The sequence below is a fragment of the Myxozyma melibiosi genome, assembly GCF_037950935.1.
Source record: "Myxozyma melibiosi strain Phaff 52-87 chromosome Unknown BZA70scaffold_5, whole genome shotgun sequence".
Lineage (NCBI taxonomy): Eukaryota > Fungi > Ascomycota > Lipomycetes > Lipomycetales > Lipomycetaceae > Myxozyma > Myxozyma melibiosi.
In genome coordinates, this window is record NW_027042919.1 from 552,400 (window position 1) to 577,209 (window position 24,810).

Below are 24,810 nucleotides of genomic sequence, written 5' to 3' on the forward strand. Positions count from 1 at the left end.
TAATATACAAAATTTGTCTCAACCGTCGTTTATGATAGAACAGACATGCGTAACGTAATCAAACTTTTAGACCTCTATTCCTCCTCCTCCTTTGCCCGCTCCTTCTTCTCCTTCTTCTCCTTCTTTGACTTCTTCGCCCTCTTCGGCGCCGGTCCCGCGCTTCTAAACGCATGATACAACACATCACCCTCGCAAACGCCGTCCTGGATCTTAATCAACTTCAACCTCATCCGCGGCCCGACCTCAATCAGCTTAACCGCCTTCTTCTCCGCCTTGCTGCTTCCCTTCCGCACAGGCCCGTTGTTGAGTATCGATCCGTCAAACAGATCGTCGTCCTCAGCCTCAGACTCGGACGTGACGGCGCTCATCTCGGCGTCTTCGCGCAGGACGTAGTCGGCGATATCTTTGCTGGCGCCGAGGTGTGGGAGTTTTCGCGATAGCCGTTTCTTTGCCAGGAGAAGTTTTTGCAGCTTGGCGCGCGCGGCGGTGGATGGTGCCGAGGGCAGGAATTTGTCTTCGTCCTCGGATTCGTCTTCGTCGTCGTCTTCTTCTTCAGCGTCAGAGTCGTCGTCGCTTCCTGCGTCGCGATCGTTTGCCTCGTCTTCGAAATCCGCCATGTCTATATCCTTGCTACTCGCATCCTCTTCCTCATTCTTTATCTCCATCTTAATCTTCCGTCCCGGCTTCGTAAGCGTCTTGGTCGAGATCAGATAGTGCCGGATATCAACCTCGCCCGACTCCTGATCAAAGTTAACCAGCATCACCCGCTTGATCTTCTTCAGCGCCGACGCAGAGGCCGTGATTGCCGGGAACATGTTCTGAAACATCGAAGTCATCAGCTTCAAGTGCGCTTTATCCGTCGCGTTCTCCGCCGTCGGCGGCGGCTGGAACCCGTTCAGGACCAGCAAGGGCGGGGACTCGAGCGCGTCCGGGCCGAGCGTGCGAGGGTGGCGCTGCACGCGGCGGATGTCTTTGCAGAGCGAGTAGCTTTGGACGCGGAAGTGGATGGTAGGGCCGCGAGGGGTGTGCGCGATGCGGAGGGTTGTTTCGTTGGACTGAGACTTTGCAAAGAGGAGGAGGTGGGAGACGCCTAGTGGGCCTGCCATCGTGAGGTAATCTTTGAGTTTGTTCGCTTTCCGTTCCTGCAGAGAAAATCATCGTGTTAGTCAGGAATAGAACCTCATCCTCATTCAAAAGAACAGTATCGGCATACGCGAAGTTTGACAGCAGTATGCGGTTGCATGACCGTCCTCACATCCAGCACCAGCTGCGACAGACTCACGCCGACGCTCGATCCTCCGATTCGGAGCACCATCGACTGCGGAATTCCAGCATCGACCGGGTTGGGTTGCGCCACATGGGTTCTGTTTTTTGTCTGTTGGGAAGGAAGGGAGGTTAGCTTGAGATGGAGGAGAGAAAGAGATCAGATGTGGTTGATTGACGTACTCTGCGTTTGACCATGGTGTGTAGTTGCTCCTTCTATAAAGAAGGTATTGTATAAATATCCAATAACTCTCTTTCCTTCTTTCAGAATCTATACAATCCCACTTAAACCAACAACAAAAGACCTCCTGACAAAACAGCAAGAAAGCAGATATTGCAAGGAAGAAGCAGAGCTCGAGGAAGAAGAACAAAAAAAAATCTGAAAACCTTAAAAACGCGTGCGGCGGGTTGGGAGTTTTTTTTTTCTTTCGCTCGGTTTTCTTCTCTGAGTGTCTTGATTGTAGCGCAGCAGTTGAACAGTATCGTGCGATATAGGAACTGAATATGGCGATTAAAGAGATTAAGAGTAAGAGTAAGAAGGTGAAGAAGAGTGAGGGTGGGAAGGTGAAGCGGGTGAAGGAGGAGAAGAAGGTGGTGAAGGAGGAGGAGGAGGATGTGAGTGAGGAAGAGGAGGAAGAAGAAAAGGAGGAGGAGGAGGAGGAGGAGGAAGAGACAGCAGGGGAGAAATCAGAAGAAGCAACAAGTGAGAAAGAAATAGAGAGCTTTGAAGAGTTGGTATGTTTGCAGCTATTCTACGATCGATATACGGAGACAGCAAGTGCTAACAGTGTGTGCTCAGGGCGTTATCGAACCGATCTGCGAGGCATGCAAGGCGATGAAGTTCAAGAAACCTACGCCGATTCAAATTCATTCGATTCCGGTTGCTCTTGAAGGTATATTTCTTCTTGATATGCTTTACTGTTGGGTTAGACGTGTGCTGACTGGGGTTTAGGACGTGATGTTATCGGGTTGGCGCAGACGGGTAGTGGAAAGACCGCTGCTTTTGCAATTCCTATTCTACAAGGTGAGTACAAACGATTATCCTGTCGTCTCAAACTTTTGCTAATAATCATCTACAGCTCTTTGGCAAAAGCCGTCTCCTCTATTTGCCTGCGTGTTGGCCCCCACACGCGAACTGGCGTACCAGATCTCCGAGCAATTCGAATCTCTAGGCCAAGTCATTGGCCTGCGCTGTGCCGTCATCGTCGGCGGTATGGACATGATGTCGCAATCAGTCGCGCTCGGCAAGAAGCCACATGTTATCGTCGCTACCCCCGGTCGTTTAATGGATCATTTAGAGCACACAAAGGGGTTCAGCCTGCGAGGATTGAAGTACTTGGTCATGGACGAGGCCGATCGGTTGCTTGATATGGACTTTGGTCCGATTATCGACAAGCTGCTGCAACTTATCCCTACCGAGCGTCGCACGCTGCTGTTTTCGGCTACCATGACCTCAAAAGTCGAGAAGCTCCAGCGCGCATCGCTCGCGAGTCCAGTACGGGTTGCCGTGTCGACAAAGTACGAGACCGTCAAGACACTGCTGCAGTCGTATCTCTTCTTCCCCTTCAAGCACAAGGATACGTACCTAGTCTATCTCGTAAACGAAATGGCGGGCCAGTCCATGATCATCTTTGCCCGCACATGCAACGACACCGAGCGCCTCGCGATCCTGCTTCGCAGCCTAGGCTTCCCCGCGATCCCGCTGCACGGCCAAATGACCCAATCCTCGCGCCTGGGCGCGCTCAATAAGTTCAAGTCCGGCGCGCGCTCGATCCTGGTCGCGACCGACGTCGCCGCGCGCGGTCTCGATATCCCGCTCGTGGACTGCGTGCTCAACTACGACATCCCGACGGATTCGAAAGCCTACATCCACCGCGTCGGGCGAACCGCGCGCGCGGGCAGGGCGGGTAAGAGTTTGTCGCTCGTGACGCAGTATGATCTCGAGCTGTATCTGCGGATAGAAGGTGTGCTGGGGAAGAAGCTTGATGAGTACCCGATTGATAAGGAAGCGGTGATGTTGCTGAGCGAGCGCGTGGGCGAGGCGCAGAGAGAGGCGATTAATGAGATGAAGCAGTTGCACGCTAAGCAGCGGAAGCGCAAGACCGATGGAATCACGCATGGAAAGAAGAGGAAGCATAATGACGATATGGACAGAGAGGAGAGGTAGTTTGGGGTTTGCTGTGCAATGTACTTTAGTTATTAAATATTAAAAGTTGTTTGGATTAGATTTAGTCTGTAAACAGCTACCAGCCAGAAAACACCCATAAACAATTAAAAGAGAAAGGACGTCAACATCATTAAACACCTCTTCCCCTAACGCATAACTTTTTAGACAAAATAATCTCAATACCACCTTAACGGATATGCTTCATTCTCTCATCGATAGCCTTGTCAATCATGCTTCCGAGGGTGTTATTCAGCTGCCCCTTGAGCTGGTTATCGATCTGCCGGGTGACCTGCTTCTCCAACAACTTGCCCATCAAATCAACCTCGATATTAACGGTCGCGCCGACAGGCTTGCTCGCAGTCACGATCTTCTCCTGCGTGTACGAGATCAGCATGACAGAGAACCCCTTCCGAACCTCCTCGTCGACATCGATAACAGTCAAACTCGCGCCATCGACAGCAATAAAGCCCTTCTCGACCACGAACCGCAGGATCTCAGAATCCTTGGGCTGGAACCAAAACGTCTTTGCGTTGCCGTCGGGCGTGATCGAGAGGATCTCGGCGGTGGTGTCGATGTGGCCCTGCACAAAGTGGCCGCCGAACCGGACGTGGCCCGCGACCGCGCGCTCGAGGTTCACTTTGTCGCCCGGACGAAGCTCGCCGAGGTTGGTGCGTCGAAGGGTCTCGGGCGCGACGCCGACCTTGAAGTCTGTGGAGTTGAAGTCGGTGACGGTGACGCAGGTTCCTAGATAGACGTATTAGGCATGAGTAGTTCCATGCTGTAGACAAGGCAGCAGCTAATGTGCAATGAGTACAGAGAGACGTACCGTTGACGGCGATGCTATCTCCAAGATGGACGTCCGACAAGATAAGCTCACACTTGGTGATCACGATCGAGCTTCCGTATCCTCCGACGTCCGAGGTATCTTGCTCAATAAACTCCTTCACCTCTGTATCCAATTGTCAGTATTCCTCTTGCTCTTCTACAAACAAGAGACTGTATAACTGCAATTGCAGAAAGGACGTACCCCCAATCATTTCAACGATTCCGGTAAACATTTTCGATACTTGTTCTGCCTGCAGAGTATATACTATATCCAACAATTACTAATTCCCAATATCACTGACCAAAACAAATGTGTCTGGTATTCCTCCTAGAATTCAATAAGAGAAGGTGTCGAGTGAGATGACTCAGGAGCGATAGGGTAGAAGAGGAAGAGAGCGAGAAGAAGAAAGTTCTTTACTTTCGCGCTTTATCAGCGGGGTCCTCGGGCGTCCGCTTAACTGTAAACCTTGGATCTGGCTCACTTGAACCCGTCTTTTCTGAGATATATCCAAGACTGGCTATTTCTTTATCCTATTCTTCGTATAGCTTTCTGTTGTATATATCTCTGAGATCTACTACTCCCTATCTACAGCGACATCAGCAGCAAATCATCTCCGCACGGTCCCCGCGCTCGGGTGCACCATGCTCCATTGCGACTTGAAATAACTACCATCGGTAACTTCTCGATTAATAACAGCTCAAGTTAATCAAACGCACAGAGTACACGCGCAGCACACGTACATCCCAGGCCGCGGCTCAATCAACATTGACCAGCCCAGACTTCAACATCCTCCTCCTCCACTCCTGCTTTTTTCATCGGCACGAGCCAGCCGTTTCGACCTATATTAATAAAACGAAAAACGAGAAAACTAACAAGACAAGAACTAAAGTAGTAATTAACACAAAATAAAGAGCAAAGATTAAAACAAGATGAGGAAACCTCCAAGGGAGCAAGTAGAGGATCGATCGACCACATCGCGAGATGTGCAGCTCTCTATTCTCTCTTTTCTTTATATGTGCTTTCGTTTGCCAAACTAAAGAGTGTGAAAGACATGGTGAGATAGTGCACATATAATGACCGATCGAAGCAAGAGAAACTATACGACCGCCCATGGTCTATTAGATGCTGGGCATGATTTTCAATTCACAAATTGCGAGATCGCGGGAAGCTAAATGCGCATACAGTTAGAACACATCAACTCCACATGCACTTGATGAGATTGGTACATACCGTAGAGAATACACCATGTCAACGACCGGTGTCGCGCTGATCTGCCGGCCTCCGAAGTATCTGCCATTAAGACCGAGGATAGCTTTTTCACCGCCACTGACGTCCGCAAACTTGACAAAGATCTCGCCCTTGGACGCCGGCTCGACGGCCAGATGAACGACTTTACCATATTTCTCTTCGCACTCGGCTTTCACGTCCTCTTCAAGCTCTTTCACCCAATCTGGACCATCCTCCCTATATTTAATTAGAATATTAGCATCATCCCACTCAAAAAATAGAGGACAGACTTACTCATCAGGATCAAACATGTTGCTCAAAGCAATACATCTTGAAGCTTGCACACCAACAGTCGGCTTCCTCGGGGCAGGCGCTTCCTCCACCGGCAAAGCATCTTCTTCACGCATGAGCTTCTTCATCAGGCTTTCCCTAGAGACAGAGTTAAGTGTAACTCCAGAAACATCAGAGTCATCCAGCGCAGACGCAAGCTGCCCAGTCGGCTTCTTATCGTCCCGTCCACGGCCCGAATGCGACCTCATGTCGCTGCCTATATCACCACCACCAGCACCAGCAGATGCAGCGGCCAAGGACGATGGAATCTCGACGCCTGGTCCACCACCTAATCGCTTGATCAATAACTCTGGAGGCTCGGTCACAATTTTTTCGTTCCCGGGACCAACTCTGATCGGTCGACCACCTAGTTTAAAGCCGTTTAGTTCTAGCGCATTCTGTGCACTCTCTTTCTCAGCAAACCTATCCACCATGTTAGCCCAACTATGCTTTATCAAATACGAAGGAAGTTGAACTTACTGGACAAAACCAAATCCCTTAGAACGAACACCCGTCTCATCTTTTTGCAAGATGACGAAATCAACTGCTCCGTACGATTCAAAAATCTGTTTCAAATCGGACTCAGTAATCGCAAAGTGAATGTTGCCTACGTACAAACGATTGTAGACTTGCTGCGCTCCCATCTGCTGTCGTTGCTGTTCTAAAGCGTGCTGGGCAGATCTGTATGAATCGTTAGTATCAAAATCACAGCAGGACACAGAGGTAGGCAGCACATACGCAGATGATTCGGCTCGAGCAAGTCTGTTCTTCTCAGCTTCTGTAAGCTGGACAATCACAGGGATGTCAAGTAGTTTCTGGCCAGTCATGTTAATAGCCTTTTGCACAGACTCAATATCTCTGAACTCGACGTATCCGACTCTAAATTATGTTATTCTGTTAGCGCAAAAGCCTCCACATCCAAACGAAATAAAAAGTAACATACCCCTTCGACCGCCCACTGACACGGTCTTTGACAATCTGTGCATCGCGGACGGGTCCGGCCTGCTCAAAGAATGCAATCAGTTCTTTAGTGCGCAAACGTGCCGCCAATTGCTGAACAAAGATGGTACGCTGATCACGTTCGTCCTCGGTAAGTCTCGGCGAGCTACGTCTCTCGTTCCGGCGATCTCTCTCGGGTTCACGAGAAGCGCGTCCGGACTCTCGATGACTTTCTCTCTCGGGTCGGTCCCTGTACCGATCTTCCTCGCGTCGACGTCGCTCACTATAGCAAAAAGACAAGTTAGCTGAGGAACAAAAGGAAAAAATCGGCACAAATACACACCTCCGTCCGCCGCCAGGCGACCTAGACCGCGATCGCTCTCTATACCGATCGCGATCCCGCCTCTCTCTCGACCGCTCTCTCCGCCGCCTCTCTCTCGACCGATCACGCTCGCGATCTCTATACCGGTCGCGGTCCCTCTCGCGGTCTCTATCCCGGTCGCGCGTACGATCGCTGTCAACCGACGATCGTCGATGATGGCCAGACTTGGACGTCGACCGCTCGGATCGCTCCGAGTGCGGGCTCGAAGCGACATGATCGTGCCGGCCTCTGTCGCTGGTGTCGATACGGGACCGGAGGTCGTTCGCACCTCCGTCGCGCGGAGAAGCGTCTCCGCGACTGCCTTCCTCAGAATAAGACATCGTAGCTTCACACTCCAAAAATGAACCAATCCTCAAATAACACGCTGGATCTCAAAGCTTCAGCTGTTCAAGTAGCAACCAGGGTCTTTAACTGCTGAACAGTGAACAGGAGATGGCAAACGAAAGAAAAAAGTCGCGAGCGCTGACACCAACCACGGTGTTCGTACCAGGTCACATGACTTTCCAAGTTCTTTCATTGTGAGTAATTTTGCCTTTTGTGACTTTTTTTGCGCAAACTCCGGCACCTACCGCGAGTACCGATTTCTGCTTCTTTTACCCCGTCCGGACCGTTGATTCACCTGCTCAATTATACAGAGCACAGAGAAGGTCCTGCTTGTTTTGGTATATAGACTACTTTGGAGCATAGCCCAAGCACAGAAAAGAAAAACCTCGCAATGCCTCGTCTTTCTTCGGCACTAAGTTACGAGAACGGCAGACCGGCCTCGGCGGCGAGCGATCGCAGTGAAAGCCCGAGTAATGGACTGGCGAGCAGTCAGAATCTCGAGGAGATCAGTTGGGTGATTCAGAAGTTTGGCGGTACGAGTGTGGGCAAGATGCCGGTGCAGATTGTGGATAATATCGTCGCGTATGTCGATTCTCTCTCTTTTTTCCTGTCTCTTTGCAAAGTTGACTTACTGACCTGATATCTAGGGCGCATATAAAAAAGTATCGGGTGGCAATCGTTTGCTCAGCTCGTAGCACGGACACCAAGGCTGAAGGCACGACCAACAGGTATGGAGCCGACTACAATCCCCCAGCAGCGTAGGTTGCACGACTGACAAGATCACAGACTGCTAAGAGCCGCGGAGCATGCGCTCAAGAAGGATTCGACCAAGCATTTAGAAGTTGTTGATGACATCCGGGAAGACCACCTTTCCGTCTCACGGAAGCTCATCAAAGATCAATCCATCCTCGAGGACCTCGAGAACAAAATTAACCAGGAATGTGATTTACTCGCGCGGTTCCTGAGCGCCGCGCAGGTCATTGACGAAATCAGCCCACGCACAAAGGACAGCATCATCGGCGCGGGCGAGAAGCTGAGTTGTTTGTTTATGGCCTCGCTGTTGAACGACCGCGGTGTGCCTGCGCAGTACGTGAATCTGGATACCATCATCCCGATCGGGTACAACATCAAGAACGGCATCGATCAGTCGTTCTACGACCACATCGCTACCGAGATTGCAAAGAAGATTGTGGAGTGCGGCGACAAGGTTCCCGTGATTACTGGCTACTTTGGCGTTGTCCCCGGTGGTCTGCTCGAGGCCATCGGTCGGGGCTACACTGATCTCTGCGCTGCGCTGGCTGCCGTCGGTATGAACGCCGACGAACTCCAGGTCTGGAAAGAGGTCGACGGTATATTCACGGCCGATCCGCGGAAAGTCCCAACCGCGCGCCTGATCCCGATGATCACGCCGGACGAGGCCGCCGAACTGACCTACTACGGCTCCGAGGTCATCCACCCGTTCACCATGGAGCAAGTGATTCGCGCCCACATCCCGATCCGCATTAAGAATGTCGAGAACCCTACCGGCGACGGCACCATCATCTACCCCGACAACATCTCGCGCAAGGGCGACGTCACGCCGCCGCACCCTCCCACCGCGCTCGAGCGCATCTCGTCTGGTTTCTTCCACGCGAAGAAGAAAGAGCCCACGGCCGTGACCACCAAACAAAACATCACCGTGATCAACGTGCACTCCAACAAGCGGTTCCACTCGCACGGCTTCATGGCCGAAATCTTCGGCATCCTGCACAAGCACGAGATCGTCGTCGACCTCATCTCGACCTCGGAAGTGCACGTCTCGATGGCGCTGCACTCCGAGATGCGCGACCAGGACCTGCACCTCGCGGTCGAGGACATCAAGCGGCTGGGAACCGTCGACGTGATCCGCAACATGACGATCGTCAGTCTTGTCGGCAAGCAGATGAAGCAGCTCGTTGGGATCGCGGGCCGCATGTTCTCCACCCTTGCCGAGGCGGAGGTCAATATCGAGATGATCAGCCAGGGCGCGAGCGAGATCAACATCTCGTGCGTGATTCAGGAGAAGGATGCGCTCAAGGCGCTGAACGTCTTGCACCAGAAATTACTCTGCCAACCTGCTATCCCTGATCTGCTCGATAGCAGGCCGTGGCTACTTAACTAAACGACTAACGAGATTTTGATATAAAAAGCTGTATATACACCATCAAAAGCAAGAAATAGAAAGAGTGTGCTATCAGCGACAGCAACAGCAAGAGCAAGAGCAAGAACAAAAGCAAGAGCAACAGCAAGAGCAACAGCAACAGCAAAAGCAAAAAGCAAAAAGCAAAAAAGTTCTGTTTTGTGTTTTCTTATTCAGTGTGCTTGGGAGTTTTCTTTCTAATGTTTGATATGTTTTAAGAATGGTTTTGTTATATAATAATGGAGAAGAAGCAACTTTGATCAAAATATGCTGAACATGTCGAATTCGTAGTCACTTTTGAATCCGACGATTTAAAGTTTGAAACTCCCAATCCGTGTTACCCTGCTTGAATATTTTTTTTTACAGTGGCTACGTTCTCAGCCATCTCTCTCTCTCTCTACATCTTCCCACCACACAATTCAAAAGTAACAACAGCGAACGATGGCCCCCAAACACCGCCAGAAGAAACCCGGCAACGGCCTGCCTCGCGGCCAAAAGCCGATGGTAAACGCGCGACCCAGCTCAGACCCTGCTGCCGCGAACGCGATGTCATCGCACATCCGACCCGCGGGCCAAAAAGACGGGTTGACGCGCAAGACGCGGAAGCAGGCGCGGACACATGGGCCGCTGGGGAACGTGCGGGTGGATAAGAAGGCGCAGGCGGTGCGGAATAAGGCTGTGCGGGACGCGAAGGCGTTGTTGAAGAGCGGGAAGAATCTTGCGCAGGAGATGCAGTTGAACACCGCGCTGAAGCCGGCGGGGATCGTGCACAAGCGGGGAAAGAAGGGGAAGGTGTTTGCGGAGGATAAGGATACGATGCAGAAGCTTGTGAGTGTGGTTACGGCGCGGATGGATCAGGTGCATGCGACGAAGATCGAGCGCGCGAAGGAGCTGGAGGCGATCAGAGAGGCGAAGCGCAAGGAGATCGAGAAGAGAGAGCAGGCGAAGGTCGACAAGCTCGAGCAGAAGAAGAAGGATATCAAGAAGGCGAAACGGAAGGGCAAGTCGGTCGACGGAGGAGATGATCTGTCGGTGTTTGACAGTCCTAGCGAGAAGCCTGCCAAGGGCGCAAAGCGGAGGGTCAGATTTGCTGAAGATTGAATATCTCGTGCTTGATTTTCGTATTCATTTTCTTGGTATTTCGGGCGTTTAGGGATTCATCAAAAGTTGATTTGTATCTTTATGTATTTCATACGGCTGCACAGAGCGAGAGCATTCATTATATTAAAACACTTGTTTGTAGACAATCCATATAATCTATTACCAGTCCCTCTACAACTTACAGCTTCGCCTTGACCGGCAGCTCAGTGCTAAACAACGCAGCCATATCATCCAACGCCTTTCCGATCTGGTTAGCCATCCCCGGCGAATCCTTCTTCTTCGACACAACGTTGAACTGCAGCGAGTTCTTGTTGATCATGTACGCGATACCGTAGCCCTCGTCGGTCACCTGCGACCATCCGTAGGCGTTGAAGTACTCGCTACTCAGCTGAGATGTACTCATGATCCAGGTCGAGCTGAAGCCAAAAGTGGGATCGGTGAAGAATTCAGGCGTCGGCTTGGACTTGTCGACCAGGTTCTTGAGACCGAAAAAGTGTCTGTCGCAGCCAAATCCCTGGGTCGCGCTGTTGATGTACGCGGCGTGCGCGTTGGTAGCCGCTCGCGCGAGCGCAATCTTCTTTGCATTGTCGACCGACGCGTCCTCCATTGCATTTACAAACGCAAACGCCTCGGGTGTGCACGATCTGCAGACCTCGGTCCGTCCGAGCTGGTACTGTCGCGTCGTGGCGGACTCGTACGTCGGACGGACGTAGCCGTACTTTCGGTAGTACGCGAGCTGGAACGAGAGCTGCACCCACGCGTCGGGCGAGACCTTGAACTTCTTGACTTGCTCCTTGCCGTACTTTTGATACGCGTTGACGTCCAGCTCGTGGAGACCAATCACTTCAGTGAAGGCTTTCTTCGAAGCCTCGATGTCAGCCGCGAGTTGCTCGCTAACATCAAACTCGAGTTCCTGGGGATCGGCCAGCGCGCGAGCGGCAGAAGCAGGAGCACCGTGGTCGACCTTGTTCTGAACAAGAACGTCACAGACGTAATCGTTCAATGTGCATGTAGGGGTTCCGTCCATCATCGAGTGCTCGCCCATGAATCCCGAGACCTTGTTGTCGCAGACAATGAACTGGCATGGCTTGTCGTAGAATCTGTTTTGGCCGTCGCCGTGCCAGAACTGGTGGGCACGCTCGGTGTGGCTGTCGGGAGCGGCGTCGTCGAGAGCGACGACAAACGAAGAGCTCTCCATCTTCTCGAGCAAAGCTTTGTTGTTGGGACCGGCTGAGATCAGATGCTCGCGGTAGACGGCGCCGTCGTCGCGGTTGGCGGAGGACAAGGCGCCGATGGCGGCGCCGGGTCCCTTTGCGTCGGCGTCCTTGATGATTTTAGCAAACTGGATCTCGAGCTCGGCGGTGGTTAACTGCTTGCCGTCGACCTCGTGCGGGAGTATGTAGAGTCTGTTTTTGCGGATGACGAGGATCGTCTGGTGCTCGGGGTTTTCGGGCGAGAACTTGACAGAGTAGTCCTCGCCGGGAGCAGCGACGCGGCTGGCGTTGAACATCCACTTGAACGAGTCCATGCACATTGGCTTCTTCCTCATGAAATCGGGCTCGAGCTGTTTGGTGTCGACCAAGGTCTTGAACGAGAGAACGGCGGTGGAGATTGCGGCAGCCTTGGCTTCGGGCGAAGCGTAGCGGCTGTCGTCTTTGTGTCCGTAAAAGTAAGAGACGTAGGGAACGACGGGATCGCGGTAGGCCATGTAGGCGGCCGAGTTCCACCAGTCGTAGACCCAGTTCTTGACTTTGGGATCACTGGCTTTTGCGACAAGCTTCTTTTGCAGCTCGGGGCCTTCGCCGGAAGAGGAGATGAATTTCTTGACGATCTCGGTCGTTTTCTCGAGCTGGTCTTTGGGAACAAGGTGACTGACTGATTTCAGGTATCGCTGGGCGCTCAGCTCGAGCGGGGGGACGGGGAGCTTGGGCAGAGACTCTTGGAATCGGAGCATTTTGCCGGCGGACCAGTCTTCGACGTAGACATGCTCGTCGGGTTTGGGAGCGGAGGCGGCGGCGTTGAGGGAGAGTCTGGAGGAGGAGAAGGGCCGGGCGATGGTCTGGGTCTTTGTCTTTGACATCTGAGCAGGTTAGAAGAGAGAAGAGAGATGAGAGATGAAGAAGAGCATACTCTAATGATCTGACGGTGAGGAAGAGTGCGCAACATGGGGATATCGAGTGGTGGATAGAAGACACTGGGGAAGAGGAAGAAGCGGAGTGGAGGTTGGTTAAAAGGCAGCGGGCGGCACGTGCGTGCGGGGCTCCGGGTCTTCTCCACGGCTCCGAGTCGGCTGCGTCGCGTCCACCGCTGCTCTGCGCTCGTCCGAGGATCTCTTCCGGTGGATGAGGATATTGTTGATGGTCCTTCTTCTTCTTCCTTTTCTTCTTCCTCTTCTTCTTCCTCTTTTCGTTCCTCATCCTCTTCATAATCCTCCTCATCACCTCTCGAGATCCGCCGCAGTCCTCATCGCCCTAACCAAATCTCCCACCGCCACTCCGCCGCACTCCGCGCTCTTGCCGAGGACCTCTACTTCTTCCCTCCCGTCGGACCGAGGCATCTCCTCCTCCGCGACCTTTCTCCGGCTCCTTCGCCCTTCTCTCTTTTTATCCTCGGATCTCGGAATGATCTCATTTCTTGCTTCTTCTGCTGCTCACCAACTCCAACTACTATGGCCACCTGACTCGCCGCCACCCCCAGGTGAAGAGCCTTACTGTCGTAGTCGACTATATTCATTATATACATACACCTACACATACACATTGACCCTGCCCTGTAACGTCCGTCCAAACCCATCAACCACCGTCCCCTCCTGCTTAATCATTCCCTTGACATGCGCCCGAGGCCCTTCACACCCGCCCTCCTCGCTCTCACTCCGATGGGTCTTCAAATGCCTAACATACTGGTCATGCCGTAGAAACTCCTTCCCGCACCCGTCAACCTCGCACTTGTACTTCTTCTCGTTCGTATGCGTCTTCATATGCTTCGCCAGATTAGACGACTCTGAAAACCGCCGCCCGCACCCTGGCCACTTGCACTGCAGCGGCTTCTCGCCCGTGTGTATCCGCAAGTGCACCGACAGCGCCGTGCTCGCCGCAAACCGCTTCCCGCACATCTTGCACTCAAACGGCTTCTCCCCCGAATGAATCCGCTCATGCTGCGCCAGCACGCCTTGATCCGCAAACCGCCGCCCACACACCCGGCACTCGAACGGCCGGTCGTGCGTGTGGATCTGTAGATGCCGTATGATCTTCTGCCGCTGCGAAAACGGCCGCGTGTTGCGCTCGCAGCCTTTCCAGAAACATGTGTATTCCTGCTTGCGCGAGCCGACGTGCTCGGCCACAATGTGCGCTGACAGTGCGCGGGTCGACTCAAATATTTGCGCACATACGCTGTCTTCTGATACCAACCAGCAGCATCTGTGCTCGGTGTCTTCGGTTGGTGTTGTTGATGTGCTGTCGTTGATACTGTTGGTGATGTTGTTGATGTTGGTGATGTTGGTGATGTTGTTGATGTTGTTGGTGTTGTCGATGTTGTTGACGCCGTGGATGCTGTGATGAGAGTGATTGTGTAGATGACTACCATGTGCATGATCATGATGGTGCGAATGATGAGAGTGCGATGACCCATGATGCTGAGGAAGCATATGCGCCGAATACATACTCCCCCCCATCCCCTGCTGAAACGCCACCGCCGCCGCAGCCTTCTCACTCGGCACATGATCATGCACAACATGCGAAACCAGCGTCCCCGATGTCAGCGCCGTGAAATCGCACTCGTCCCACTCGCACTGCAGAGGAGCGGTCGCGAGATGTCCCACCAGATGCGCGTCGAACCCCGACGTATCAACCGATGGCTCCGAGCACTGGTTCCAGTGGCACTCGACAAACTCGCTCGTAGTCGCCGGTATATTCGACTCTGGCGGCATCAGCGCGGAACTCGGACCGGCTTTCACCACATGCGTGCTCTTGATGTGACTGAGCAGCGCATCCAGCTCCGTCGTCATCATCCCGCACGAATCCCACTGACACAATAACGCCGCCTCAAGCTGCCGCTGCTGCTCCTGCTGCTTCTCGTGCTCCTGCTTGATCTGCTCCTCCTGGATCCGCTGCTGCTCCAGCCGCCGCGCCTCGAGCTGCCGCTGCCGCGCTTCCTGCTGTATCGCGTTCTGCAGCCGCTGGTGGTCCAGGATCGAGATATGCGACGTGCGCAGGTGGTTATCCAGATCCAACGTCGACGTAAACGAAAACGCGCAGTCGTCGCCCCAGTGGCAGACTTTACTCTCCGGATCGTATCCGTGGTGGCACTGCGCCGCCGTGGCAAACTTGGCCGACTGCGCGCCTTGCTGGTGCTGCAGCGAGGGACTCGTTTCCGACAAAGGGGTGGACGTGCCCGTAGAAGACGAGCTGCTGCAGCAGTCTTGCTTGTCGCACGCCGACGTGTGCGATACGCATTCTGCGCAGTCTGAGGTCTCGGCTTCGCTGGAGCAGCACTGCAAGTCGCAAGAGTCGAGTTCGCAGTGGGGGCTAGCGCAGACGACCTCCTGCGTGGACGCCTTTGCAGTCGGCTGCTGCGGATGATTCAAAGCAAGCGCGCAAGACTCGTCGACGCAGTCAGATGGTTCGAAGCAGCAGCAGCAGTCGGAGCACGCATCGCTGCTGTTGTCGTATTTTGACAGACCGCAGTGCGCGCAGTCGGCGGCGACGGTGGCGGGGAGGGGAGGGTTGGTGCAGCATGGGTCTGTTGTTGGAATGCTGAAGCACTGTATGCGCTTTGATGGGTGGGCAGACATGGTGATGTAGATGCTGGGGTAGGTGTTGATGTTGATGTAGATGATAGGAGATGATGTAAATATCGCGAGGTGACGAGACTCCTTCTTCGAACTGTACTCTCACTAGAGATTAACAACTGTTCTCTCTCTCAGCAAAACATCCAGACGCGAGCCCGACCGACTATAAGTAGCCTTAAAGACAGAACAGGGCCTGAGCGGACGAACAGTAGAGTGAGGTAAGCCCAGAAATGAGAAAACCAAGAGAAGCCGTGAAGCTTGCCGAAGGTTAATTTTAATTTCCGACCAGAGCGAGTTGATGTTCTTTCGCCGCTTCTTGTTCACTGCTTGTTTTTAGAGTGATAGTTGATTGGAAAGGTGTTTATATTCTACGTGATAATAGCAGGAACTTGCACCATTCTCTGTTCTAGACTGAAAACTAGGCCGCAACATCTTCAAGGGCTGATTCCTGAAATGGGATCTTCCGTCGCTACACTGAACCCAACCCCGGCTTTGCCTCGCTGACTGAGTCCCTTGCTGGTCACCACTTCCTTCTTCCTTTCTTGGAACTATAACTACTAAAACTATTGCTAATAACTTATTCTATATTTGTATTCGCTCTTTAAATAATCATCCTTCTCAGATATTACTCTCTATGAGCTTGAGCTTCTCCTCTCCTCTCTGAATCGAAAACGGTCTATAACATGATATATGATGATAAATGCACAGAAAGCAAATGCGCCGCTAAACTCCGTAAATCTAAAGGACAATGAAACAAAACTGAAGCAAACGATGATGACGACAACAGACGTGCAAGCAGAAAACTTTGCCGCCGTGTTGTAGAACTATAACCAAGAATCGCAAAACCATCCAAACATAGACTCAACTGTGATATGAAAGAAAAGAAAAACAAAAAGAATTAGAACCCAGAGAATGAAACTGAATGAAAAATCTGAAATGTCATTCTATAAATGCTCGTTAGTTCCTGCCCGAACCTGCCATTACCATCATCTTTTCTTTTTTTCTTTTGGAAATCCCCTTGTGCAAATGATGTGCGCATGATAAAATGAAACAGAACTTAAAAACAGACAAAGCAAAGATCACAGTGGTAGAAATGCGTAAAAAACAATGAAAACCTTTTTTTGAGATGCTGATGAAGAGAGAAAAATGCAATAATGAAGAGAGACTACTCCATAATCGAGTCGTGCCCGCGCTTTTGTCGGACGACCTGGCAAATGGTGTTGGTCATGATGGAAATGGAATTCAAGATCCCCAGGATCTTTTCGTCGCGCAGCCGCTGGTCTTCCATCAGCTGCTTGTATATCGTCATGAACTCCTGCATCACTTGCGTGGCCTGGGGCTGCGAGGTTGTGTACATGTTCTGCTGCTGCGCTTGCTGCTCCTCGTGCTGCTGCTGCTGCTGTGTCCGCGTCTGCGGCGAAAACGCGTCTCCCAGACTATACTCCGGACGCATTCCTTGGCGCATTGTGAACGACTCCTGCTTGATGTGCGGTTGACCATACTGCTGCATCTCCTCAGACTCGTCACCCCCCAGCGCAGCCTCGTCGCTATAGTACTGCACCTGATGTTCCAACCGCCGCTTCTTGACACCGTTGCTGTCCTCGCCCTGGAACTGCACCGCCTCGCCCAACTCCCCCGGCCGCGTGATTGACATCCGCATCTGCGCGTCTGTGTCGGATTGGTACATCAGCTGGTCAGAGTATTCGCTGGACTGGTCGTGCGAGCGGAACTCTTGCTGCGATTGCATGTCGGATTGCTGTTGCATTGGATGCTGGAACTGCTGCTGAAACTGCTGTTGCTGTTGTTGTTGCTGCTGCTGCTGCTGCTGCTGCTGCTGCTGTTGGTAATGTTGCTGCTGCTGCTGTCTTTGCTGCTGCTGCTGTTGCATCTGCTGGAAGAGCTGATTCCTTGGCTGCTGTAGACGCTGCGAGTACTGAGGCGACAAAAACACAGCTCCGTTATGCCCTTGCAGACCAGCCATACTCTGAGCCTGAAGCTGGTCATACGGCGACGTCGGGGTCTGCAGCTGGCTCTGGCCAGTAGTAGCAGGCGACATCGGCAGGCTCCTAGACTCCGACTGACCCGACAACGACACCGAGCTCGTCCGGACATGAGGCAGCTTTTGCTGAGGAGCTGTCGCGCCGGAAAAATTTTGCATCAGCGATAGGTCTGACATGTCTGCGGAAACGGGCGTGAAGGGGATCCGCGGGCTGCCTGAGGCTGAGGAAGAGGAGGTCGAGAGCAGCATGTTCTTTTGGGCGTCGAGGAGGGAGACTACGGGCTCAATTGCTTGATATACCGCGAAGGAGATGGGTGTCTGGGGAGATAAGCGTTAGATATCGATATATCCGACAAGTGCAGATTGATAAGCGTGAGCAAAAAAAGAATGGAAAAAAAGTACCATGCATTTAGTAAGAAACCTCCTCTGCTCTTTGACCTTCATAGTCCACCAATTCGCACCCTTCGGTGCGCCCTCGATACGGCCCATCTGAAAGTCCTTGATTCGCCGATAAGTGAGGGCCAGAAAACCAAATTTTTCGTGCAACGACTTTGGCGTGCGGTTCGGATTGGCAGCGTGCTTGACAAACTCGGAGTGGATGCGTTCAAACATCTCCTCTGAGGTCTCTGCTTTCTCGCGGTCCTTTTCCGACGCCGACCGGCCATGCTGGGTGTAGAGCTGGTCGGCGGAAGCGAGCGCGGCAGCGCGGCGGGCGGCGGCGGCGACCATGGACTCCTGCTTGCAGCGCGTGTAGGCGTCAATGAGGACCATGATGTCTGCGTCGGTCCAGGCGCGGCCGGGCAGAGGGGCGGGTGCCTGGGCGTCGACGGGGCGGTACTTTGGCTGGCATGCGAAGGAGTCCGGGGGCAGATCAGGCAGGGAGGAGGAGGCGGCCAAGGGCAGGGCAGGTGAGCCTGCGGCAGTCTCTTTAGTCGCCTGCCTCTGCTGAGGACCGAGCAGCGCGGCGTCCATTGAGGAGGGTCTACAAAGAAAACGGATAATCCGCGACGGCGACGCTGAATTGAACCGAGAACAGACGAGGCGAGCGGGTTGGAGGCAAGTGGAAGCGATGGCGAGGAAGACGAGGAGGCGACGGGCAGCCGAGGACGGTTTGCTTCTTTTTTTTATGGTACGAGGCCCTGAGTACACCAGACCCTCGGCGGTGTTGTTTAGGTCACGTTACCTGGCAGCTGTAGGGTTGGCGATACCAGATACTGCGGCCATCGCGATTAGTTATGGCTTATCCCATCCAGCAGCCCGGAGCAGATCGTCTGCGGTCGGACCTGCGTCTTATATGGAGCTGTGGACAGACGTATACAGTGCTTCACGGCAGGACCACGCGCTTCCGGTCATGATCAGGTTCTCCGCCGCCCGGGTTTCCCATTTGCACCCCAAAGGCCGGCGCAGGGCAGCCCAGTAGGTCCGCGCTCGTAGACTGTCATAAGCTCTTACGCCTTAAGCTCTCGCCCTTCTGCTCCCGGGGCCTGAGCTTTTTTTCCTCCGGGGCGCGGGCGGCGGCGGCGCCCGTTGATTGCATCGAGTGCGGCCCGCAAAGCAGGAAAAGAAGCGAAGGCTGCCTGATAATGGACGGCTTGGAGGCAGAGAAGTAGCTTCCTCCTCGTATATAGTTCACCGCCTCTGCTCATCTTCCCACTCTTGCTCCTCCTTACTCCTACTCCTCCTTACTCCTACTCCTCCTCATACTCCTCTTCACACTCCCCTCACACCTCCTCACACTCCCCTCACACACCCACACAATGTCCGTCGAAACAATTGGCTGGTCCATCCCCCAGTGGCTCGAGGCCCAGCGCGCCGCCTCCCCCGAAGAAGGTCTCGCCCGCATCGTCGCCCAGGTCAAGACCTTCAAGCCCGACGACGTCGCCTTCATCACCATCGCCTCCGAGGACGTCCTCAAGCAGCAATGGGCTGAACTCCAATCCATCCCCAACGCCAAAGACCTCCCGCTCTACGGCGTGCCCTTCGCGCCCAAGGACAACATCGACGTCGCGGGCATGCCCACCACCGTCGCCTGCCCGGCCTTCAAATACGACCCCACCGAAGACGCAGTGATCATCAAGACCCTCAAGGCCGCCGGCGCGATCCCCATCTGCAAGACCAACCTCGACCAGTTCGCGACCGGCCTCGTCGGCACCCGCTCGCCCTACGGCGCCGTCCCCTCCGCGCTCAACGACGCCTATTGCTCCGGCGGCTCCTCTTCGGGCTCCGCCAACGTCGTCTCCCGCGGCCTCGCCGCCTTCTCGCTCGGCACCGACACCGCCGGCTCCGGCCGCGTGCCCGCAATGCACAACAACCTCATCGGCCTCAAGCCCTCCCGCGGCGCCTTCTCCGCCACCGGCGTCGTCCCTGCCTGCCGCGAGCTCGACTGCGTCTCCGTCTTTGCCCAGACGCTCCCCGACGCGAAGCTCATCTTCGACATCGCCGCAAAGTACGACCCCGTCGACTCCTACTCGCGGCCCCTGCCGACCCCCATGCCCGCCTCCTTCGGCGCCAAGCCCCGCCTCGCGATCCCCGACGTGCCGCTCTGGTTCGACGACGTCCAGAACGCGCCGCTCTGGGAGAAGGCCCTTGACGAGTACCGCGCCGCCGGCGTCGAGCTCGTGCCGATGGATTTTGACCCCATGTACAGACTCGGCAAGTGCCTCTACGAAGGCCCCTGGGTCGCCGAGCGCTACACCGTCGTCCGCAAGCTGATCGAGTCCGACCCCGAGGCCATGGACCCCACCGTGCGCTCCATCATCGCGCTCGCAAACAAGTTCTCGGCTGCCGACCAGTTCGACTGGGAGCATCTCCGCCGCGACCTCGTCCGAGAGATCGAGACAAAGTTCGCCGACTTTGACGGCTTCTTCGTGCCTACCGCCCCGCTCTCCCCCAAGATCAAGGAAGTCCAGGCCGACCCCGTCGCCCGCAACGCAAAGCAGGGCACCTACACCAACTTTGTCAACTTCTCTGACTTTGCCGCGCTCGCCGTCCCCGCCGGCTTCCGCGAGGACGGCATGCCGTTTGGCGTCACAATCATCGGCCGCAAGCACACCGATTACGCGCTGCTCGAGATTGCGCAGAACGTGCTTTCGAAGAAGACCCGCAAGATTGGTGCTTTGACTAAGGAGACCGAGCCGCTCAAGTCGGATGTTGTCTTCTAATCAATTCTCTCGTTTCTTTTAATTATCCTGGAGTTTCGTCTGTTGTATTATTATACTTTATATTTAATCTCTCTCTCTTCTAGAGAATGTGTTATGAACCGTCACGAGATTTCACATTGGCATACATCTACTTATTATTAGTTCCCTTCATAATAGATATCTGTATATAACATATGCTGCTACTCTATCCACTATAAACAAACTTCTTATATCATCCCGCTAACGGTCCTCAGGCCGAACAGCTATATCCGCCGACGGAGTCTCCCGCGAAAACCCCCACGGCTTCACCTCCGCCTTCTTCTTCCGATCCTGCCCAAACTCCCGGTCCCACTCCCGAATCATGGTGATCGAGCTCATGTCGTCGCTGATCGACGAACCCGTCTGCTTGAGCGCAAACTCAAAGTGCCGCCACTCGAGCGTGCGCTTCTGGTTCGCCGCGTCCGCGGGCGCGATCTCGCCGCTGTCGATCTTTTGCTTGATTTCCTTGACCGCCATCAACGCGGCCGAAATACACACGTTCTTGATATCCGAGCCCGAGAAGAACTTTGTCTCCTGCGCCAGCCGCGAGAGCGAGACCGTGCTCTCGTCAAGCTGCTCGCCCTTCAAGTGCACGCGGAAGATCTCCTCGCGCGTCTTTTCCAACGGCAGATCAACTAAAATCCGGCGCGGGAACCGTCGCAGAATCGCGTCGTCCAAATCAAACGGCCGGTTAGTGGCGCCGACCAGCATGACTTTCTCGCTGCGGAGTCCGTCCCATTCAACCATAAACTGATTCAGCATATTGCGATGGCCCTTGTTAGTGTGATGTGAGGCCGTGCGGTTCCTGAACAGCGCCTCGACTTCGTCGATGAAGATAATCGCCGGGCTCAGTTTCCTCGCTAGCGAGAACAGCGCCTGCACGTTCTTCTCCGACTCGCCCACGTACATGTCCAACACGTCTCCCGGCCGTACTTCCAGAATACTAGTATGCCCGGCCTTTGCGAGCGCCTTCACCAGAAGCGTCTTTCCCGTTCCAGGCGGGCCGTACAAAAGTATGCCAGAGGTATGGTTATTCTCAAGCACACCATAGCTAAACTCCTGCGGCATCGCCAGTCCCAGCGTCACAGTGTCATTCAGCGAGTCGATCGTCTCCTGCGGAGCAACAACATTGCTAAAGTCGACCTTGATGTCCTGCGGCTCGACAACCAGTCGCAGCAGCTCCTTCTCGCGCTTTGTCAAGTTCCCTTGAAGCGCTTGCTTAACCGACGATCTGGATTTCCGCTGCTCGATATGTCGATTGAGCGCGTCCTCGGGCGTAAGTGCGGTCTTGGCCGCGTCTGTCTCATCCGCGTCGGCGTCATCGTCGGCCGTAGCCAAAGCGAGCCGGGCGTCCTGCACCTCTTTGAACAGCGATGGCAACACTTTCGATGCATCCACATCATCAAACGCCAGATAGAAATCGTCCGCGCTGTCATCACTGGAGTCTTGCTCCGGCAATCTGAATAGTGCAGAATAGTTGTCCATAGCATGCTCTCTAATCTTCATCCTGCACATAGAATCAATCGCATCGCCGATCTCTAAATGATCAATAGCTGTGATGGTGGATTCAGAACCTGATTTCGCGTTGTGTGTCAGAATAACACCCTTGAGATGAATCAAGACTTCATGCATCAGCCGTGGAGTCACGAAGCCCGATGAAAGAAACGAGAGTCCAGACGACACCGAATTGAGGATCCGGTAATCAGCCTCTGTGATCCGGAGCAGAGTGGGATAGTCGTTCATCGATATGGTGCAGTCCATGAACGGCATCATCTGCTGTAGATAGATATCCAAATACCGCGCGTTGAGCCTCCGGAGATACTCGACGCGCTCCTCCAATGCGTCACGATTATAAAACATTTTCGAAAGCATACACGTCTGATCTAGCAGGATCGGGAGATTACTGGTCTTAATCGTGTGGTAGGGACGCAAAATTTGAGAATGCTCATGAATATCATAATTCTCAAGTTCTTCCTCGTCCTCGTCATCGGGCAGGTCGGTATACCTTCGCTCGACGGAGGTGCCAATCACAAGAATCCTCTCGTCTAGTCCACGATAGAAATTCCCGCACGTCAGCAGAGACGCAATGAACCTCCGGCCAAGTTCGCAGCTTTCCAGCGCCTGAAAGTCCTTGATATGGACGATCAAAGGCCGGTCTGTTGATTTGCCTTTCCGAGTATATTCGATCGCGCGTTTTCGGAAGGCCAAGTCATAGAACGACTTTGCCAGGAATTTGAGGTATAATCTCGAGTTGAAATCAGCGTCTTCATTATGCTTGGCACGATCTTTCATGAGGTTCCTAAAGTCGAGCTTCTGGGGGTCAATGCTCTCATCGGCATCGTCGTCCTCTTCCATCGCTTCTTCCATATCGTCTTCTTCTTGCAAGTCCTCGTATAGCGTCCTAGACACATTGATATACCCGTCTCTTGACGATCGAAACAGATATTGTGGATCTTTCCTATACGGAGACCATTGCCCGTCTGTGAGACCTATACATCCAAAAGTCAGCTACTAAGCACTCCCAGATATCTCAATTGACCTGCATACCGATATTTTCAAGATCATTCGCAACGAGATACTCTAAATCCGCGTCCTCGATCCGCAACACGTCCGCATCAACCTCGGCGGCGATCGAGCTGACCACTGAGTCCAGGTACTGCATCGATTGGCCGTCTGCGGCCGACAGCAGCATCATAAACTGGCTGGTCCATGCCGTAGATCCTTTGCCGATTCTGAACGGCCGAGGGAGTTCAACTGGCGTCTGCCGGGAGAAGTCCATTCGCGTGAGCGGAGAAAAGTCTATTCGCATTCGCTCTTGCGGAGCGAGGCCAACAGCCGCGTGCCGAAGCAGATTTTCCATGATCTCTTTGTCGATGCAGTACGGTTTATCGCTAGGCTCCTTCGGTTGGTCTTCTGGTTGTGTAAATTATCGTCAGCGTCCGGGGTCAATTACAGCTCTTGTCGAGCAAGATATTAGTAGAATTCATACCTTTCCCGAGGCTTGACATGACATCAAATCGGTCTAGCTTGCCGGCCTCGGATTCCAAATCCTCAGTCAAAATCACGTTTTTGTTCAGAAAAATCTGATGAATAGCCTTATCCTTCCCCAGCAAACACCGGTCTATGATCTGGCTCATGTAGACGATGTCTTTACCCTTGAACGTCAGACCGTCAATCTTCAGTATCTCGTCTTCAGAGACAAAGGGAGGAAAGTCGTCAGGACCAGCGGGTTTGCGGGGAACCTTGTAGATTTTCTCTGCGTCGCCCGACAGACCGTACATTTCCAGCTCGGGCAGGTGCATCGAAACGACTTTTTCTTTTTTCTCCTTGGTTGATCGTTTGCGAAATCCTTTAGTGCGCACTTCTTCGCCGTCCTTCTCGGTGCTCACTTCTTCGCTGTCTTTCTCTTCACCCGTGCTCCCTTCGGTATCTTTTTTCTTGCTAGCTTTCGTCTTGCCAGCTTTCGTTGTCTTGCCAGCTTTCGTAGTCTTACTGGCTTTCTCTGCCTTTTCATCCGCAACAGCTTCCGTACCTTCAGCCGAAATCATAATCCCCCCATCCTTCCCCCGCCCCGCCTGCAACGCACTCACCGCGCCCGCCAACTTTTCAGATTCTTTTCGCTGAAGCGTGCTCGCGCTTTTCGGCGATTCCCCATCTCCCTTCGCCGCTCTGTGTGCCTTCACGGCCGAGTACGAGAATCCCCGCGTGCACGTCGTCGTCGTCGTCCTTCGCAGCCGTTGAAAGGTCGTTCGGGACTCATACCGCGCGATAACCGGCGACGACGCGCGGTTGCGCAGCGCGCTGCGGATGATGCTCGACGAATGCATTTTTGTATGACCTTATACTCCTGTCTCTTCGCGGCGACTGTATATATCTGTCGGTAACCTGCCGCCAACTATTTGCATCAGCAGTAAAACTACCCAATACTTTTCCACACACACACACTCGTCTATCTCAATTGCGTGCGTTACCTCAAAACCCAACTAACGAAAAAAAGCTCTTTAGCTGACTATTAAACCTGGACCGGGAACTCACGAGTTTTTTGGGAGTTTTGCGGGTTTCTCTTCACTTCAGACCCTTAAATCAACCATCACGTGATGTGAATTTTAGATTTGGATCTGATGAAGAC

The 24,810-nt window shown here is 53.5% G+C and overlaps 12 protein-coding genes across 12 annotated transcripts; 4 read left to right on the forward strand and 8 right to left on the reverse strand.

Annotated features, from left to right (window-relative positions):
* Nucleotides 1–27: 27 nt before the first annotated feature.
* BZA70DRAFT_278278 (ribosome biogenesis protein SSF1) lies at nucleotides 28–1,612 on the reverse strand. The gene is made up of 3 exons (XM_064912573.1): nucleotides 1,447–1,612; nucleotides 1,214–1,375; nucleotides 28–1,142 (listed from the first exon to the last, which is right to left on the reverse strand). The coding sequence occupies exons 1-3, from the start codon at nucleotides 1,459–1,461 to the stop codon at nucleotides 75–77; spliced, it is 1,245 nt and encodes a 414-aa protein (XP_064768533.1). The 5' UTR covers nucleotides 1,462–1,612; the 3' UTR covers nucleotides 28–74.
* On the forward strand, nucleotides 1,613–3,455 carry BZA70DRAFT_278281 (ATP-dependent rRNA helicase RRP3). The gene is made up of 4 exons (XM_064912574.1): nucleotides 1,613–1,998; nucleotides 2,063–2,156; nucleotides 2,216–2,287; nucleotides 2,343–3,455. Exons 1-4 carry the CDS (start codon nucleotides 1,768–1,770, stop codon nucleotides 3,428–3,430), a joined length of 1,485 nt encoding a protein of 494 aa, XP_064768534.1. The 5' UTR covers nucleotides 1,613–1,767; the 3' UTR covers nucleotides 3,431–3,455.
* BZA70DRAFT_278282 (uncharacterized protein) lies at nucleotides 3,456–4,641 on the reverse strand. The gene is made up of 3 exons (XM_064912575.1): nucleotides 4,458–4,641; nucleotides 4,257–4,379; nucleotides 3,456–4,174 (listed from the first exon to the last, which is right to left on the reverse strand). The coding sequence occupies exons 1-3, from the start codon at nucleotides 4,486–4,488 to the stop codon at nucleotides 3,618–3,620; spliced, it is 711 nt and encodes a 236-aa protein (XP_064768535.1). The 5' UTR covers nucleotides 4,489–4,641; the 3' UTR covers nucleotides 3,456–3,617.
* Nucleotides 4,642–5,315: 674 nt separating this feature from the next.
* BZA70DRAFT_160847 (uncharacterized protein) lies at nucleotides 5,316–7,560 on the reverse strand. The gene is made up of 7 exons (XM_064909781.1): nucleotides 7,096–7,560; nucleotides 6,757–7,035; nucleotides 6,552–6,692; nucleotides 6,294–6,494; nucleotides 5,778–6,236; nucleotides 5,487–5,720; nucleotides 5,316–5,424 (listed from the first exon to the last, which is right to left on the reverse strand). Exons 1-7 carry the CDS (start codon nucleotides 7,452–7,454, stop codon nucleotides 5,400–5,402), a joined length of 1,698 nt encoding a protein of 565 aa, XP_064768536.1. The 5' UTR covers nucleotides 7,455–7,560; the 3' UTR covers nucleotides 5,316–5,399.
* A 289-nt stretch (nucleotides 7,561–7,849) lies between these two features.
* Nucleotides 7,850–9,598, forward strand: BZA70DRAFT_267340 (Aspartate/glutamate/uridylate kinase; the record flags this gene model as incomplete). The annotated part of the gene is made up of 3 exons (XM_064911100.1): nucleotides 7,850–8,040; nucleotides 8,106–8,216; nucleotides 8,245–9,598. 3 exons carry the CDS (start codon nucleotides 7,850–7,852, stop codon nucleotides 9,596–9,598), a joined length of 1,656 nt encoding a protein of 551 aa, XP_064768537.1.
* A 405-nt stretch (nucleotides 9,599–10,003) lies between these two features.
* Nucleotides 10,004–11,042, forward strand: BZA70DRAFT_160951 (uncharacterized protein). Its single transcript, XM_064909782.1, has one exon. It carries the CDS (start codon nucleotides 10,058–10,060, stop codon nucleotides 10,715–10,717), a length of 660 nt encoding a protein of 219 aa, XP_064768538.1. The 5' UTR covers nucleotides 10,004–10,057; the 3' UTR covers nucleotides 10,718–11,042.
* Nucleotides 10,841–12,909, reverse strand: BZA70DRAFT_278292 (acyltransferase ChoActase/COT/CPT). The gene has a single exon (XM_064912576.1). It carries the CDS (start codon nucleotides 12,795–12,797, stop codon nucleotides 10,896–10,898), a length of 1,902 nt encoding a protein of 633 aa, XP_064768539.1. The 5' UTR covers nucleotides 12,798–12,909; the 3' UTR covers nucleotides 10,841–10,895.
* Nucleotides 12,910–13,463: 554 nt separating this feature from the next.
* Nucleotides 13,464–14,360, reverse strand: BZA70DRAFT_238111 (uncharacterized protein; the record flags this gene model as incomplete). Its single annotated transcript, XM_064910434.1, has 1 exon — nucleotides 13,464–14,360. The coding sequence occupies one exon, from the start codon at nucleotides 14,358–14,360 to the stop codon at nucleotides 13,464–13,466; it is 897 nt and encodes a 298-aa protein (XP_064768540.1).
* Nucleotides 14,361–16,418: 2,058 nt separating this feature from the next.
* On the reverse strand, nucleotides 16,419–17,872 carry BZA70DRAFT_161209 (uncharacterized protein). Its single transcript, XM_064909783.1, has one exon. It carries the CDS (start codon nucleotides 17,749–17,751, stop codon nucleotides 16,669–16,671), a length of 1,083 nt encoding a protein of 360 aa, XP_064768541.1. The 5' UTR covers nucleotides 17,752–17,872; the 3' UTR covers nucleotides 16,419–16,668.
* A 1,219-nt stretch (nucleotides 17,873–19,091) lies between these two features.
* On the forward strand, nucleotides 19,092–20,833 carry BZA70DRAFT_161211 (amidase signature domain-containing protein). Its single transcript, XM_064909784.1, has one exon. The coding sequence runs from the start codon at nucleotides 19,260–19,262 to the stop codon at nucleotides 20,661–20,663; it is 1,404 nt and encodes a 467-aa protein (XP_064768542.1). The 5' UTR covers nucleotides 19,092–19,259; the 3' UTR covers nucleotides 20,664–20,833.
* A 49-nt stretch (nucleotides 20,834–20,882) lies between these two features.
* On the reverse strand, nucleotides 20,883–21,749 carry BZA70DRAFT_238285 (P-loop containing nucleoside triphosphate hydrolase protein; the record flags this gene model as incomplete). Its single annotated transcript, XM_064910441.1, has 1 exon — nucleotides 20,883–21,749. The coding sequence occupies one exon, from the start codon at nucleotides 21,747–21,749 to the stop codon at nucleotides 20,883–20,885; it is 867 nt and encodes a 288-aa protein (XP_064768543.1).
* Nucleotides 21,750–23,186: 1,437 nt separating this feature from the next.
* Nucleotides 23,187–24,733, reverse strand: BZA70DRAFT_161214 (uncharacterized protein). Its single transcript, XM_064909785.1, has one exon. The coding sequence runs from the start codon at nucleotides 24,506–24,508 to the stop codon at nucleotides 23,627–23,629; it is 882 nt and encodes a 293-aa protein (XP_064768544.1). The 5' UTR covers nucleotides 24,509–24,733; the 3' UTR covers nucleotides 23,187–23,626.
* Nucleotides 24,734–24,810: the final 77 nt, after the last annotated feature.